Here is a 16271-nt window from a genome sequence, read left to right on the forward strand (position 1 = left end):
ACAGAGAAAGAACGACAGACAATGCGCAACTCACAACTGAGTTGCGAGTTGCCAGTTGCGCGTTGTCTGTCGTCCTTCCTCTGTTTGTCCTTTTAGCGGAATTTTCGTAATTCACAAGGAATGACGTTTCTATCACGGTGCAAATCGTCAAGGTGGCGGTGAACCTGGACAACCTTGTTCTGACCATTACGCGGAGTTTCCGATGGGGCGGCAACCTATGTCCACCTTAACAATACGCAATCACTAAGCCATTTCATAAAAACAGGTGTACAGCATTGCTTTATTTTGATCCTCATGTAGGAGTAATAACAGGCAATGTTTGGCTAGTGATAATACGCACCAGGTGGTTTTCGCTTCTCTTGTCCAGGGTCGTCCTCTGATTTGCGATGTTCTATAAACTTCTTCAAACATGAAATCAGACTGAAGTGACAATTTCGTGTTTTTGTATGGGCAATGAACGACAAAATCTCGTTAAATTTTCAAAACATACGTACCAATAATACGCGTTCCTTGCTGACGTGCCGCGTATACTCGTTAGAAGTTATAAACTTCAGTAATTTATAATCCCCAGGTCACCTTTGTTTAGATAAAGAGAAAATTATTTCTTCGTAAGAAAGAGATTCTCCTATTTGCGTTAATATGTATCAACGACATATGGAATTGTGTTAATTTTTCCTCTCTCTTTTATTCGACATGCAATTTTACATAATTTGTTGGTTGTACAGCATGTTCTGACAAGACAAAACAATAATTTCATTTGGCAAGATCTTTTCCGTGCATGCACAAGATCGTGACTTGCGGCCATAGAAATCGATGTATGTAGTCAAGTGGGGGCCACATCACTCTCGTGAAAAGTGCATTTTAAGGATTTTTACGGCTCGAATTAAACTTTCTTATACTTTTTAAATAACGACGTTGCAACAGCGATGAGAGATGTGCTGCAGTGAGTACTTTCGAATATTTTTACAACCTGGGTATCTTTATTATCCTCCGCAATATCACCACAGGGCGCTTTTCACTTTTTGTCGCCATCTGAAACGAAGTCAGCGTGACAGGGATTGAGCTAGCTTTCCATGGCCGAGCAGGACAACACCTTAAGTACTGAGGCACAGCGGCAGGTATCAGCTCTGCCTATGAAATTAGCGTACATTTTATTGAAGTCCTATTTCAGGCCATTCACTTTGGTGGTACAACCACACATTTCTGGGAACCCTCACAATTAGTTTCAGATGAACAAACAAAGCTATTTAGTGGTGCAAAATTATCTGCCCCTTTCTTTGGTGCCGAACGAAAAGCGGTATTGTGTGCAATTCCATGGAACATACTAGTTCTCGAATGCACATTGGGCGCATTATGTTTGTTTATGCGATCCCTACAGCATTAAAAATTTTCAAATTACCCAAGATACAGCGCCAAAATGTGATTTCTTATATTGCTTTATTAATACCAATAGATACTTCGGTGAAACATTTTGATTTGTGTAAGATGTGCACGGGGATAAAAAGCTTTACCGGTATCCTCAACAAAGACATAAAAGAAGTGTTCACTTACGTAATATACACCGGTTATCTATTTATTTTAGCTGTCTATTTCGTGTGCTCTTTTGAAGGCCCAGCATGAATGTAAACTTGTAATATTTTCACAAAAACTAACTAATAGTAATAACTAAAAAATCGAGGAAGGGGATTAAAGTAAGTACACTGAACTCTGATACTACTTTTCTTGTAGATAGAATTTCAGAGGTACGATCGCTGCACACGGTAATGGTAAGCTTTCCCAGAAGACGGAAGATTTAATTAGAAAACGGCAAAGCATGACAATATCCCCCACAGCTGACACAATACAACTAGCGGAGCTTTCAAATTATTCCATGGACGTAAGACCACTGACATACGGAAGTATAATATGGAGAGGATTGAGCATGCTGTGATGAACGAAGACAGCCTGAAAGACGCGAAGAGGCGTTTAGGCGTGGGAAAAAATCAGATGTGCGCACTTAAAGACAAGCAAGGCAATGTCATCACAAATAGGGTAAAATAGTTCCAGCAGCCGAGGAGTTCTATAAAGACCTGTACAGTAGCCGCTACAGCCAGAATAATACGTTACTAGGAAGTAGTTCAGAGGAGATAGACATCCAACCAGTAACGCCACAAGCCGAGAAGAACGCTTTGAAAGAAATGCAAGCTGGCTAAGTATCTGGTGAGGATAAGATAACAGACCTCTTGAATGACGGGGGGCAAATTTACTAGAAAAATTGGCTAACCTCAATATGCAATGCCTAGTGACCGCGAGTCTACCTGATTACAAGAAGAACGTGAACACCATGCTAATCTGTAAGAAAGGTTACATGAGGACTTCAACAATTATAGCCCAATCAGCTTAGTTTAAGTCATCTGGAAGGTTCTTACCATGTAATCCCTAACAGAATTTCTTGCAGCTTATATTTCAGTCAACCTAATGAACAAGCAGGCTTTCGTAAAAGATATACGACAATGAATCACATTCACACGGTCAATAAGGTGGTAGAAAAATACGGCCTATATACTCAAGCCCTGTATGCAGCCTTTATATTTTATGAGAAAGCATTTGACTCGCTCGAAACCTCAGCAGTCATTCAGGCATTACGAAATCAGGATGTGAACGAGAATTATGTAAGAATATAGAGGATATTTAGAATGTGACCACAGCTACCATTGTCCTACATAAGAAAAGCATGAAAATACCTATGAAAAGAGGCAGGAAAAAGGAGACTCATTCCCTCAAACCTTATACCCAGCATGTTTACTAGAGGTATATAGAACATTGGGATGGGATCAGGTGAGTGTACGTGTAAATGGAGAATACCTATGCAACCTCAGATTGGCTGATGACAGTGCCTTGGTAAGCTACTCGGGGAAAATTAATTACAAAGCATGATTACCGCACTGCACCGAAGAAGGGGAACCATTGGCCTTAAAATAATATGCAGAAACAATAGTGATGATCAATAACCTCGGTGGAAAACCGTGGTTTGAGTTCGATGGCAAAACAGTGCAAGTGGTAAGTCTGTATATCTACTTAGGCCATGTTGTGAACGCGGATCCCAACTTTACGGCAGACATAATTAGAAGGATAACATTGAGCTGGTGTGTATTCGGCAGCCATTCTCAGATAATGAATGGCCGCCTACCATTGTCCCTGAAGAAGAAAGTGTATGACAGCTGCATATTGCCAGTACTCACCAACAGGGTAGAAACGTGGAGGCTCACCAAGCAGGTTCAGCTTAAATTGGAGACGACTGACTGAGCCATGGATAGGAAGATTATAGGTGTAACGTTAAGGGCGAGAAGAGAGCGAAGTGGGTGAGGATACATAGACGTCTTAAGGACATATTAGTAGAAATGAAGAAGAAGAAATGGACGTGGGCAGGGCATGCAATGCGAAGGAACGATAACCGTTGGTCATTAAGGGTAATAGAGTGGATCCCTCTGGGAGGGATGCACTTTGTTGCCCTTAATCCAAGCATGGTAGGGCTACAGGACGTTATATGGGCGGGTGTTATGAGGACGTTTCCGTGGGTAAATTTGTCGCATTTAGCACAGGACCGGGATAATGGGAGAATAATGAGAGAGGCCTTTGCCCCCGGGGGGGGGGGGCGTAGATAGGCTGGTGATTATAGTTATGATGATCATCATGATGATGATGATATTTCTTCTAAAAATTTAGATGATCCCTCTATGGGTAAACTACCAAGAACTCAAAAGAAAGAAATGGCATTTAAATGCCGACGTTCGCCATAAAACAGTGATGTGGGTCCAATGAAAAGGGAGAGTGAGTGGTCGAGGTGGCCGCAATGCCTAGCACGATTTTCACCCACTGCCTAACTTTTATGCAGCTTCTGCACCTCGCCATAACGCTAGCCTGCAGGAAGGCAGTGAGTCATTAGCAAGAACATGAGGCCGCTTCTTTAAGACAAACAGCTCTGGCACGTTGCTGATTACAACCACGTGCATCTACACTGATCTGGTGCGATTGCCTACGATTGCGCCGGCCCGTACATGGACAACCCTTCCGATCTTCGTGTGGCATCTTAAAACAACGTGACAAGGTCAGGTCAAGGCTATATAGACGCCACCTGGACAGTGACGCCATTCACGAGGGGTATAAAAGCTGAGGGCCCATATTCTCAGTAGGGTAAGTAAGGCAAGCGGCAGCGACGCCGTCATGATATTCATCCGTCGTCCACTTTTAGATGCAAAATATCTCATAGTCGGGGCTATGTCCCTGCCTTGTCATTGTCGTTGTTGCGCCGTCCACACCGCAACGACCCATTGCACGGCTTGCTGAGCGCCCGGTTGTGTCTTACCCTTCTACAGCTTCTGGAGCGAAAGGTTTCCGGTGTCTTCCTGGGCCGGCACGAGACGAGCACGCTTTTATTTTCCTTTAAAGGAGCCATGAAAATAAAATACAAGTTGGGTTTATTAGAAAGACTGCTTAGTCCCGATAACAATGATACCAATATCATCGCAATCTTCGAAAAAATAACGGAGATATTAACGAAAGCGTGTGAAGCCGTGGCGACCCCCTAGCCAATTTCCCGCAACTTTTCTATGACGTCACGGAACCTTGTTTGTGCAATTGGCGCCCCCCTAACTGACCTGTCGCGAAGACACATGACTGGACGTCTGCAATGGGGCCTCTAGTTCCATTTTACCGCATCACTTGAATGCTAACGTGCAGTTAACGGACTGAAAATTATGTTTTATTGTTGGCCCGTATGACGTCAGTCTCGCTCATAACACGTCACTGTGGCGCAAAATTTGAAAGTTATTAAATACTTCTTGCTTTTTTTTCGTTAAAAACGCATCTTTTGGGACTGCAATGGAGCTGAGTGAGATACTGTATCCTAGTTCTTTCAAATTAAACGAAGTTGTATTTTCTCTTCATGGCTCCTTTAAGGGCTCCTGGAGCGACAGTGTTGCCGGAGTCTTCTTGGGCCGGCACCAGACGAGCACGCTTCACGCGCCTTCGAAGTTTCAACGTCATCGGCAGCGGCGTGCGTCAGCGAGTTTAGGAGGGCCGTGATTACAAGCATCCCACAACCATCCGGAGAACGTTCATCGACCTCATCTTCAGCAGCGTTACGATTCATCCACTACAACAGCCATTCACTTTACATTTCCCAGACCACAAGGCGGTCATAATCAAAGCGAAACGCCAACCACAGCTCAACGTCACTATAAAATTACACCATCTTCCCGTTGGGGAACTCTGAGTAGTATGCGAAACAGCCATGGGGTCAACGCTGTTTGTAATTTTGTTGTTCTGGTAAGTGAAACGTGTTGTAGTTACCATGGAAACCAAATGGTAAATATAACGGTAGCTACGTACCTCACCCTCACGAAAACGACGAACTGAAAACTAATGGGCACTTGATTGGACCTCGTGCCTGCTTTGCATACTACTCAGGGTTCCCCTACCAGAAGGTGGTATAATTTTTTTGTAAAGCTTAGCCTCGCTGTAGCCCCGCCTGCCGGAATGCCGCCGATGCACCAGAGAAATATCATGACCGCTTTTTCAAGACCGACAGCCCATGCGTGTTGCTGAGGGCGAGAGTGGGCAGTGATACTGCTCTTGTGGTCATGCCCGCGTGTTCGTGGTCACCTCTGTCGCTGTAGGATTGGCTTCTTAGTGCAACGGCTCTTTCGCAGATCAGGGCTACACAAACTCCAGCAGGATTGTGACATTATTCACAAGGGGTACAAACGCCCACGGCCCGGCATCTCTCATCAGTGAGCAAGGTGGCAGCAACGCCCGCACGATGTTCACCCAACAGTTACTTTTGTGCAGGGATGTTGCCACCAAAATGACCGGTGCATACGATCCAATAACCGCTTTCGCTTGCAGAAAGCGGTTATACTCCTCCGTAGTCATGGTTAATCGACCCTTTCTCGTTCGTACGCGGTCCGTACTCGTGAGCTTTCGGTTGCTGCTTCCTTGCCCCTTTGACACAGTTTTGTTTTGTTCAAATCATTTATTCTGCGATAATCCCCTTTTGCTGTGCGGAAATATTAAACAAAACCCGGACCCAAAAAGATTAACCCGTCTTTGAAAAGCGGAGAAGCAACTTGCCCTAGTCCAAGTGCTCGCTCTTCAAAGAGAATTAACTCTGCTCTGCAAATCCCGGCCCCAACAAATCTCTCTAGCATTTACGGTATTTGGCATAATAAACGCACTGCTTGAAGTGGAGAAAAACATGGCTGGACATATTTCCGGTATAAAATCATTTCAGAAGTCGCTTTTCCCGAGGTTTGACAAACTCGAATCTTCCATGGCAGTGGTTGAATCGTCGAGCTCTGTTGTAGAAAACAGTGCGTCACGGCATCACCGTGCACCAAAATCGACAATATTTTCGTCGTTGTGCCCGTTACGATTACAAAACGGCGGTCCAGGCAACAGGTCAAGGCGAAACAATAATATTTTTGATGGTTTGTTCAAAACGCAAAAGATACTTGCGCGGATCTTGTGGCCAATATTTCGAGAATAATCACTCGTGTGCTCTACGTTGAATTTCCTCATATCGAGCACTCTTCTCAAATTGTAAGGGTGTGTCAATGCCATCCTCAACCAGAAATGTTGAAGCTACATCACCTCAATAGAAAATGTTCACTTTTAAAAAACGCGTTTCAGTTGAAACACCTTAATTGTAATGTAACAACTTTTTCTGCCAGGGTCGTTCTATCCGTAGGAAGCTGTTCATCTGTTAGCAGGGAAATAAAATGTTTCTTGGGCCTCTCACCGCACCGCACTCAAATTGTCCACCATGCTTTTCGAGGGCAGGCTACTTGCTGCTGCTATAAAAATTGCGGAATATCAGCGATGACGTTCCTAACAAAACCGATTTAACGAACACTTTTGAAATACACCGCCACACATAGAAAACGCAGGACGCAAATGTCGTGATGGCTTACCTCTGTGGTGTAAAACTTTGACGGTCGGTGCAGACCATGACATCGCCATTGAGAGTGCTAGATTTTACCAATTTCATTCATCACACGACAGCAATATCCGCTACGTAGTGCCACTTTAGAACGTACGCTCAAGCGTCATGATTATCGAAGTACAGTTGCACGCAGAAAGGCTATTATACTCTGGTGTAAGTTAGGAACAGCAAGAGCTCATTTAATGACCACTCCGCCACTGCGACGGACCTGGATTCTAACGCGCACGCACATTTCCAAACGGAATGCCGCTAATGTGTACCATCGCCTTCTTTTTCAGGCATATTGTTTGTCGTCACGGCCGCAATATAAAAGATCAAGTGCGAAAAAGCAAAAAAAAACCCCTCTAGGAACGTTCAAAAAACTCGCAGTAAGGCACTTTTTTCACCCACGCGTAGCAACAGCCGGCTGCGGTGATGAGGCCCAGAGAAAACTTGCGTCGCTCTTCGTTGTGCCTGAGTATCGTGTACACGTAAATGTACTTTTGTTAATATGGGTGCATTCTAATGTACCCCGGAATGGCTGACTTGCCTCGGGAGGATTTCAATTACCCGGCTTTTCCAAATGGATGCAATCCTAGGAAGGAACTGGCAAAGACTGCGCACAGACGAATTCCCTGCCAAAACCCGGGCAAATAGTGTTTTTTTGAAACACGCCTAAAGTTGTTTTTCTATATAAATGGGACATTTGTTTAGTTTATTTCCAAGGAATTACAGAAGCTTTTGAAAACTAAGAATATTTGATCTAAATTGTAACTATTGTTTGTTCTACAAAACAAGCGCTGTCGCTCTTAGTAATTAAAATTGTATATATTTACAATATTTTTGAAATTAAGTCTCTCAAAACAAGTTCAAGTTTTAAAACAATTTTTTTCCGGACACACAATACTTGAGAATTTGAGTACATTGAGCATGCGAAGTAGCAATTTTGTGAAGAGTGGTGTCTGGTATTCTGAACTTTAGCATTTTAATATTTATCGGAGCTATGTTGGCAAATCACAGGTTTTTATAATTGCAAAAAACTGTGGTTGATTCCTCTCTCATAAGAATCGGTAAAATACGAAAAAGATATGTGCAGCAAAATCTGCAGCTAAGCATGATTTGCGGGCCGGCGGTTGTCTTGTCCGTGTACTTGGTGAGCTACGTCCTGCTGGCAGGTCGCTGGCGGGTCGCTTCGGCTAAGGTGTACTGGCGTCATTATCGTGACAGATATGACGTCAGTGAAATGTTGGTGTAACCGGTGATAAAACACTTTTGTGTTGGAATGTACAACCCGACAACAAAAAACACGAAGTATACCATACTCTTTATTACTAATAAGTTGCTTCCTCGCAAGATCACCCTGTGTGCAGGTGTGCAGCCTTTAGAGGCCGCTTGCTTCGCTGTACTGGCGTCACTTCCGTTACGGATATGACGCAAGTGAAATTTTATTTATTTATTGATACTGTAACTCTCACTTGAGGGCCATTTCAGAGAGGAATACAAACAGGAAAACAATACACAATGACAAGACAGACATTATATTTTGTGTTGCCGGTAGTACAATTTTAGCGAACACTCAAACGTTTTCACATTTGAACTAGTAACAGCATACTCTGGAAGCCTATTCCACACTTCTATGCTATAGAGAAAAAATCATTTTTAAACCCATCTAGACCCGCTCAAAAACGCCTTATTGGGTGAATATGGTTCAACCGAGCTCTTCGTTTGGGTGCAGGTTTTATGTATGTGTATTTATTTTCATTTCGCCTCTTATAATTTGAAACAGGTGTTTAAACCTTTGCTTCTCGCGGCGCACTTGCAGGCGATCTAGGTTACATGATTTTAAGAAATTGGTGGCGCATTCTGTCCTCCGGTACCGTAAGAAAATGAAGCGCACTCCTAGACTTTGAAATTTGTCTAGTTTATCTCTCAGTGACTGCTGATGAGGACTCCATACAGGTGACGCATACTCTAAAATATGGGGAAGAAATGTCATATATAAAGCAATTTGACATCTCTAATGGCATGTTTGAGTTTTTTTCCTCAGGTATAACAACTTTCTAGAAGCTTTAGGGCACACTTCCTTAACACGAGCGTGCCACAACAGATCGCTGGTAATATTAACCCCGAGGTATATAAATCTCTGTGTTCTGCCCACAAAGTTCTGGCCATTTTTATAGGCATTTGCGAGTTCAGATTTCTTCTTGGTTATATTGGTGAACGTAGCCTTCGGAAAGTTAATTTCCATCCCCCACTGAGCGCACCAATTATGCAAGGATTGCAGACATCGATTATTTTGCTTTGGTTGAGTTACAGTAGTGTATCCTTGCAGTATAGAAGTGTAGAATAGACTTCCAGATTATGCGGTTACTAGTTCAGATGTGAAAGTGTTTGAGTGTTCGCTGGAATTGTTACACCGGCAACACGAAACCTAATGTGTGTCTTGTGTGCCACCACAAATCGCTGGTAATAGGGACCCCCAGGTATTTAAAGCTGTGTGTTCTGGTCACAAGGATATGTCCAATTTTAGAGGAATTTGCGAGTTCAGATTTTTTCTTGGTTAGATTGGGGTACGTAGTCTTTGGAAAGATAATTTCCATCCTCCACTGAGCGCACCAAATATGCAAGGCTTGCAGACATCGAATAATTGTGATTTGGTCGTTTTTCTTAGTTACAGGTGTGTAAAGTAAACAATCGTCTGCAAAAAGTTTGATTTTAATCGTGCTTTCTACAACTGCGGAAAGATAATTCCTAAAAATTAAACACAACAAAGCACCCAGAACAGACCCTTGTGAGACACCGGACAATACTTTCAATAAACTAGATGTGCAATCATCGACACGTACTTTTTGTTGACGGTTCTTTACGTGCGCTGCTATCTTATTTAGTATATCTGATATAAGTACTAGTTGCTGAAACTTAAAAATAATTTGTTGTGAGGAACATTACAAACCCCTTAGCGAAATCTGCACAAATGACGTCTATTGGTTGTCGAGCTTCGGGAGATAAATAAAAATAATAACCTGTTTCTATCAGTTGAGTAACGGTTGACAACGCCTTAATGAATCCGTGTTGGTGGGATAGAAAACTATTTCGACTCAAGAAAATTAATAATGTGCCATGATATAAAATGTTTATGATTTTGCAACACAGAGAGGTCAGGGAAACGGGGTGATAATTGTTCACATGAATCCGATTGCCTGGTTTGTATATAGGCTTTTCTATTGCAGTGCGCCAGTCTTGCGTAAACGATGATGTTTCCAGAGACTTTCTGAAAACGGTTGTAAAATAAAAGGACACCCATTCAGCATACCGTCCTAAAAATTCACTGGGAATTTCATATGGTCCATTTGCCTTTTTAGTGTCAAGCCCTAGCAAGTGACTGAACACCCCTTCCTGCAGAATAGTAAAGGGCTCCATTGCGCAGGCGCGCGGGCAAGCCTAGTCAGCACCCACCTGGTCGGTTTTATCGTTAGTGAAGACCGGCTGAAAGAACTGGTTGAAAGAAATTGCTATCTGCGGTTTTTACCTCACTGTTTCGGGTCCAATTTTTATCTGTTCGATTTCTTGTGCTTTATTCCTCAAGTGAAGCCAAACTTTTTGCGGGGAACACCTAATGAAGGCAGCAAGGGTTTCGGTATAAAACCTTCGTTTGGATTTTTAATGCTGTCTTTAACTGGCCACGCAAATCTACGATTGCTACTAAGTTGGTTTTGTTTTTCCGCGTGCGTTTTATTTCTCGTTTGATATAAATGATTTCCCGAGTTATCAACGGACTACGCAGTTTCGTCTTCTTTTTACGAGCTGGAACAAATTTATCAGTGCTGTGCTTTACAATCCTTTTGAAACGTTGCCATAATTCTTCTACTAATTAAGAGACAGAAGCAAGTGTAAATTCATGAGGGGACAGTTCAAGATAATCAAGTATAGATGTGCCATCGCCCCGTGCCAAATTTTTAATCTGAACCGGGATATATGGCCGCTTGCGGCTTTGCGTCTAGTTGGATATTAACAGTTATCAGCTCGTGGTCCGATATTCTCACTTCAACCGATAAAGTGCTATTTGTCAGTCTGCGTGATAGGAACACTTAATGAACCAATGCTTCTGAATGAGCAGTTACTCGGGTATGTTCCTTTACAATCTGTGTTGCGTTATGAGACAACATTTTTTTCGAATTTTATAACCACTCAGAGTATCTATTTGTCCAGGTATGACACTTTTCCAATTTATATGCGGATAAATAAACTCACCAGTCAGTATCAGCCTTGTCTTGTCATTATGAAAGTCGCAAAGAAGCTGTTCACTTTGTATAGGAAATCAGGCATGCGACCGTGTGTCTTGTAAATTGCTGCAATTGTAAAAACCACTTTATCTACAATTATTTCACAGCAAACCGTTCCGGAGAGGGAGCAATCAATTGACCGATCTCACCGCGAGTTTCACTACGCCACCGCTGCCGCAAAGCATGATGGTATCTGGAGTATTCTGTGAACGCTGGGCGTATTCAGCTACGCAGGTGCTGCATCGGTGGACTGCAATAACCAGCCTGAGTTGCCTTATTTGGATGTGCCACGATGTTTGGATTCACTTGCTGCATGCCGGGATGTTATAACAGCGTTAAACACAAGGGCATCGGATTTTACGTGTTCCCGAAGGATCCGAAGCTCCGAGACGAATGGGTGCAGAAGATCAACCGAGTCAGACAGAGTGACAGGTATGGCACACTTCCTTGTTCGAAGTGTTTGTGAATTTTGCGTCCTTAATGCGGCACACTTTAGCAGCGTTTAATACCGCGTCATAAAAGGCTTGTCACACTACCGTGGTGCCGATCAGCGACCGCAAAACTTCGCAGCTTGTGCTCGATCCCCTTCCTGGGGCTATCACCGACATCGGCGACTGATTGGGGACAGCTTGTTTTCCTTGCAAAAGGGTAATCGCTAAAATGTAGGAAGCCTAAAATGTCATCTTACGAAAAGTTATGATGTCTCTAAGGCGTCTAGCGCAAACGATACGCCTGATACAGGGCCAGCTTAACGACACTTCCGAGCTAACGCAATTGCACTGCGATAGCTCAGCCCTGCCGGCGACGGCATCGAAGCTAACGAGGTAGCGGTTGTCTCACTGCTCCTTTCGATGTGTGTTAAATCGAGCGGGAGGTAAAGCAGCATCAACGATAACAAATCTTAATGCCTTACGCCTGTCTTACCGCTGCAGTTTCGAAGTGGTGAATGCCAATCGATGATATGGGCGCCGAGCCATCTGCTGCGAGGCCGCGGGCAGAACAGAGCGAGCGGCAGATGCGCATGTCACTTACGGAATCATACATTTTTTTTGCGGCGATTGTTTATCTCATTCCCGCCTTGTCATATCCTCGAATCCCTGCATTGACAGCACATCTTCCATGTGAAGTTTTGCTTTTGCGAAACGGCAACGCTGGGAGGTTTTCATTTTTTTTCTCACTCACTCTTCCCGGCTCCCCTTTTCTTCACCATTCTGCCCGATTGCGCCTATCTCTGCCCAGCCCGAGTGATTGTCTCGCTGCTAGTGCTGATGGTGGGTATGTGCTACGCGTCTCATTTATCTGTGAGTCCGCCTGTTTCTCATGCTATTATAGTAATGTGTTATGAAAGTGCTGAAATTTTGTCAGGCCTCATTCAGTTGCAGTTCTGGCAGTCTTACTATTTGTTGCAGCACAGACTTGCAAAGCGCAGCAGTGTAAATGGCATTCAAGGACTTTTTCCGTCAAACAAGTGCTCTTTTGACGTGTGTATGACATTCTAACCAAGACGTAAAGATAAGCTGTCATAGGTGCATGATATGTTATTTAAACTAACTGTTGTGTCCTAAATGATGATCGGTACTCCATTTGTGCGTCTATGTATGCGTTTATATTGCGTGTGTTTTTGTTCATTAAGGTTCTCGAAGTTCGTCCCTAGCACCGGCCACAAAGTGTGTGGTGACCACTTTGAAGGTGGCCGAAAGTCGTACATGGTTCGGGTGCCTACAATCTTCCTCCTCAAACAGAAGACGATTGTGAAGAGGCTTCCGTTGATACGAAAGAAGTTATGTAGCGAAAAGATAAAACATTCCTGTAGTGAGCAAGCGATGCTAACAAGAAAAGATTTTAATAAGCTCCTTACTTCACCCTGTCACGTTTGAAAACTGTAGTCCTTGATTTCTTTATTCTTCTCATGTGGTAGCCCTCGCAACGTAATGATGTGGATCAAGTGCAAGTGCCGAATTCCCCTGGAGCCTCCTCAGCTGAAGGGAACTGTGACTATAACCTTGATAGCACTGGAGGTAGACGTGTTGGAGAAGACGTTGACCTACTTTCACAACACTCCTACTCACATGACAAAGGAAATGAACATGCAGTTATGAACAGGCTGAAGGAGGCAGCTTCCCAGCTCGAAGAGGAGCTGGAAGAGGCCACTAACACGATTGCGCCACTTAGGCAGCAGCTGGAAGACAGCAAGAAAGCTCATGGGGAAGCCGTGAAGTCGTGCAACAGTTTGCAACAAAAAATGAGGTGCCGGAAATTAGAGGTATCATGCACCTGTAGTGAGCTGAAAGAGGCTTATAGCAAAAAAGAAAGCGAGTTTTATTATGACAATATATCTCAAGATGAAAAAAGGCTGAAATATTACACTGGATTTGAGGCACGGAAGTTGCTGGAGGTATTTTGGTCAATGCTGGAAGAAGACGTCAACAGTCTTCAATTTTGGAAAATGAAGGAAACAACGAATGAAGACAGGAAGTTCGTGCCTAATATGAAGACGCAGCTGATCCTGGTGTTAATGCGCCTTCGATTGAGTCTGTACGGTAGCGCCCTTGCCTTTAGGTAAAATACCTCTCTTACTTACAAACATGTTGGTAAACGTTACACGAGACAACACTCGATATATTGCTTTCAATACGCAGAATTGGGGTGTCAGAAAGCATGGTGTCGAGTATTTGGATCACCTGGCTTGACGTTCTGAACAACAGGCTCATCCAGGTATGTGCATACTTTTCACATTTAGTGTGACATCTAGCTTCTTGAACCTTTGTCCATGAGACCATTCCACGACTTGTGGGGCGAGAATAATACATGCACAGTCTTTATGAGAACAAATGAAATAATTTATGTGCTATCTTATTGCGTATCTATCTCTTGCCGATTCGTTGCTGCTCTTGGTTCATTTCGAAACTCAATATCCCTCTATGCCATCCACCCTGTATTTCGCCAAACAGGCCCCAAAGCCGCAATTCTGTACATATTTGTGAAAGCGTCTGTGCACGACTGTATCACCTGCGCAACACTGGCTCGATGGAGATATTGTGATAACATTGGCATAACAACTACATTTTGATGACCGCAGCATGAATAAGTGGCCTCTTGTGGTCACTGTCATCACATTCAAATGCACTTGGCTAATGTCTTATTATTATATAGTGGGTGGCTGAACTACTTAAATACAAATCGTTTTGTCGCACAAACATTCACAGTAACCTAAAATTCTACGAAACTGCAGTTTCTTTGTATGTGCCTCTAAAAGGACAGAACTTCTTCAATTATTTAGGTTCATATCAGCTTGTTAAAGCCACTGACAAAGCTAAATGACATTACACTTGGATGCGGTTGTTTTTGCCACGGCCTAAAAGACTGACTGCTATGGAAAGGTCCTATTACAAAAAAGAGACATCAGTTCAAAAGGCCAAGTTGATCCCAAATTAATCAGCCAATTTAGCTTGAGGTTCACTCTTTCTGGATAAAAAGGGACTATGCGAATCAAAGAATGCAATGGTATGCGTATGGGTCAAAAACTTCAATTCATTCCTACGACTGTTGTTTTTTTTTGTTATTGTTTTCCAGGAAAAGACTTCCAAAGTGTGCAAACTTCTGCCTATCTTTGGCGCAGGTGCGAACATTGATGCCACACAGCTGTGCGACAAGTACCGTCCACAGGCGTTTCTCACCAAGGGATATGACACTGTCGTTAGATTACTAGACTGTACGGAGATTAACATAGAAACACCGTCGTCATTTGGTTTCCAAATTGAGACATTTTCACAGTATAAGAAGCACAACACTGCGAAAGGCCTCAAATTCTGCAGCCCTAACAGCTTCGTCGTATTTGTGTCTGACCTTGCACCTGGTCGTCTATCAGACAAAGCTTTAACTCTTCCAATGTTATAGACAAGTTTTTCCCAGGATGCAGCATTATAGCAGACAGGGGCTTCACTATTCAGGACGACTGCAACGCGCGGTCACTGCATTTCAACATTCCCCGTTTCATGAACGGCTGGCCTCAATATTCTCAAGAAGATGAGGAAGAAGCCAGAACGATTGCCAGTGTGCGGACACATGTTGAGAGAATAATTCGAAGATTGAAAACGTTTAAAATTCTGTCCTATGTATTTCCCAACAGCATGCCAGATCAACTATGCAAGATATGGCACATATGTGCTCGTTTCACTAACTTTGTGGATATGCCTTTACTATCAAGTTTGAAAGCCGCATTTATAAGCAGTTCTTAATCCCACAATGCCCCCGCTTAAGTAAAGCAACAATCTTGTCAATTGATAACAAAATTTTTGAAGAAATAAATTAACATTGCACATTCTCAATGAAACATGTATTACATAGCATTCAGCATATATATACAATTTCTCCAATGTTGTGAAGAAAACTCTCACAGTTTTACGGTTTCTGTGAACAGTTGTTCACGTTGTCCTAATTTTTATGTGAGCTTTTTTGTTTTTCCTTTCATATATTGCAATTGCACATGCTCAGTTTTCCTTTTGTTCCCACAAAAACATGCCCTCTTATATTCCTTGTAAGTGGGGCAAAAATTTCTCGTGTTTTGTTTGAGCTGCCTTCATTTTTCACTAAGAATTTAAATAAATATTGAATTGATTGAAAATCTGGAAATCTTCCATGAACAGACAACTTAACCATTGAATTTCTGAAGGGTCCTACCGAACTGCACCCAAAAATGGCACAGGCTCAACAATCCTTCGTACTACAAGCTAAGAATAGCATTCTGCATTCATGCCCTCATTGGCTCTAGCACAAAAAGCACCGCTCTGCGCATCTCTTGCAAACGACCTAAACAACCCCAGCGTCGTCTAGAAATCTTATAGACTCGCTCACAGCTTCTAGCTAATACATGTGTGGTTGACGGAGTCATAGAAAGCAGGTTTCTACGTGGCTCCGCACGACCATGTCTTCTGACGACAATAGCTAAACCCTCCTTGTCTCATGCTAGCCACTGTTGTACTGCCTCTCGCACACATGGTTGGACCGCCGGCCAGTGTGTAGACAAT

General features: G+C 43.1%; 1 protein-coding gene across 1 annotated transcript; it reads left to right on the top strand.

The window, feature by feature from the left end:
- The first annotated feature begins 11405 nt into the window (after positions 1-11405).
- Positions 11406-14985, top strand: LOC144149245 (uncharacterized). The gene is made up of 3 exons (XM_077680788.1): positions 11406-11676; positions 13884-13959; positions 14864-14985. Exons 1-3 carry the CDS (start codon positions 11537-11539, stop codon positions 14951-14953), a joined length of 306 nt encoding a protein of 101 aa, XP_077536914.1. The 5' UTR covers positions 11406-11536; the 3' UTR covers positions 14954-14985.
- Positions 14986-16271: the final 1286 nt, after the last annotated feature.

Source organism: Haemaphysalis longicornis, unplaced genomic scaffold (genome assembly GCF_048455015.1).
Source record: "Haemaphysalis longicornis isolate Haplotype H1 unplaced genomic scaffold, Haemaphysalis longicornis Haplotype H1 scaffold_8, whole genome shotgun sequence".
NCBI classification, from domain to species: domain Eukaryota; kingdom Metazoa; phylum Arthropoda; class Arachnida; order Ixodida; family Ixodidae; genus Haemaphysalis; species Haemaphysalis longicornis.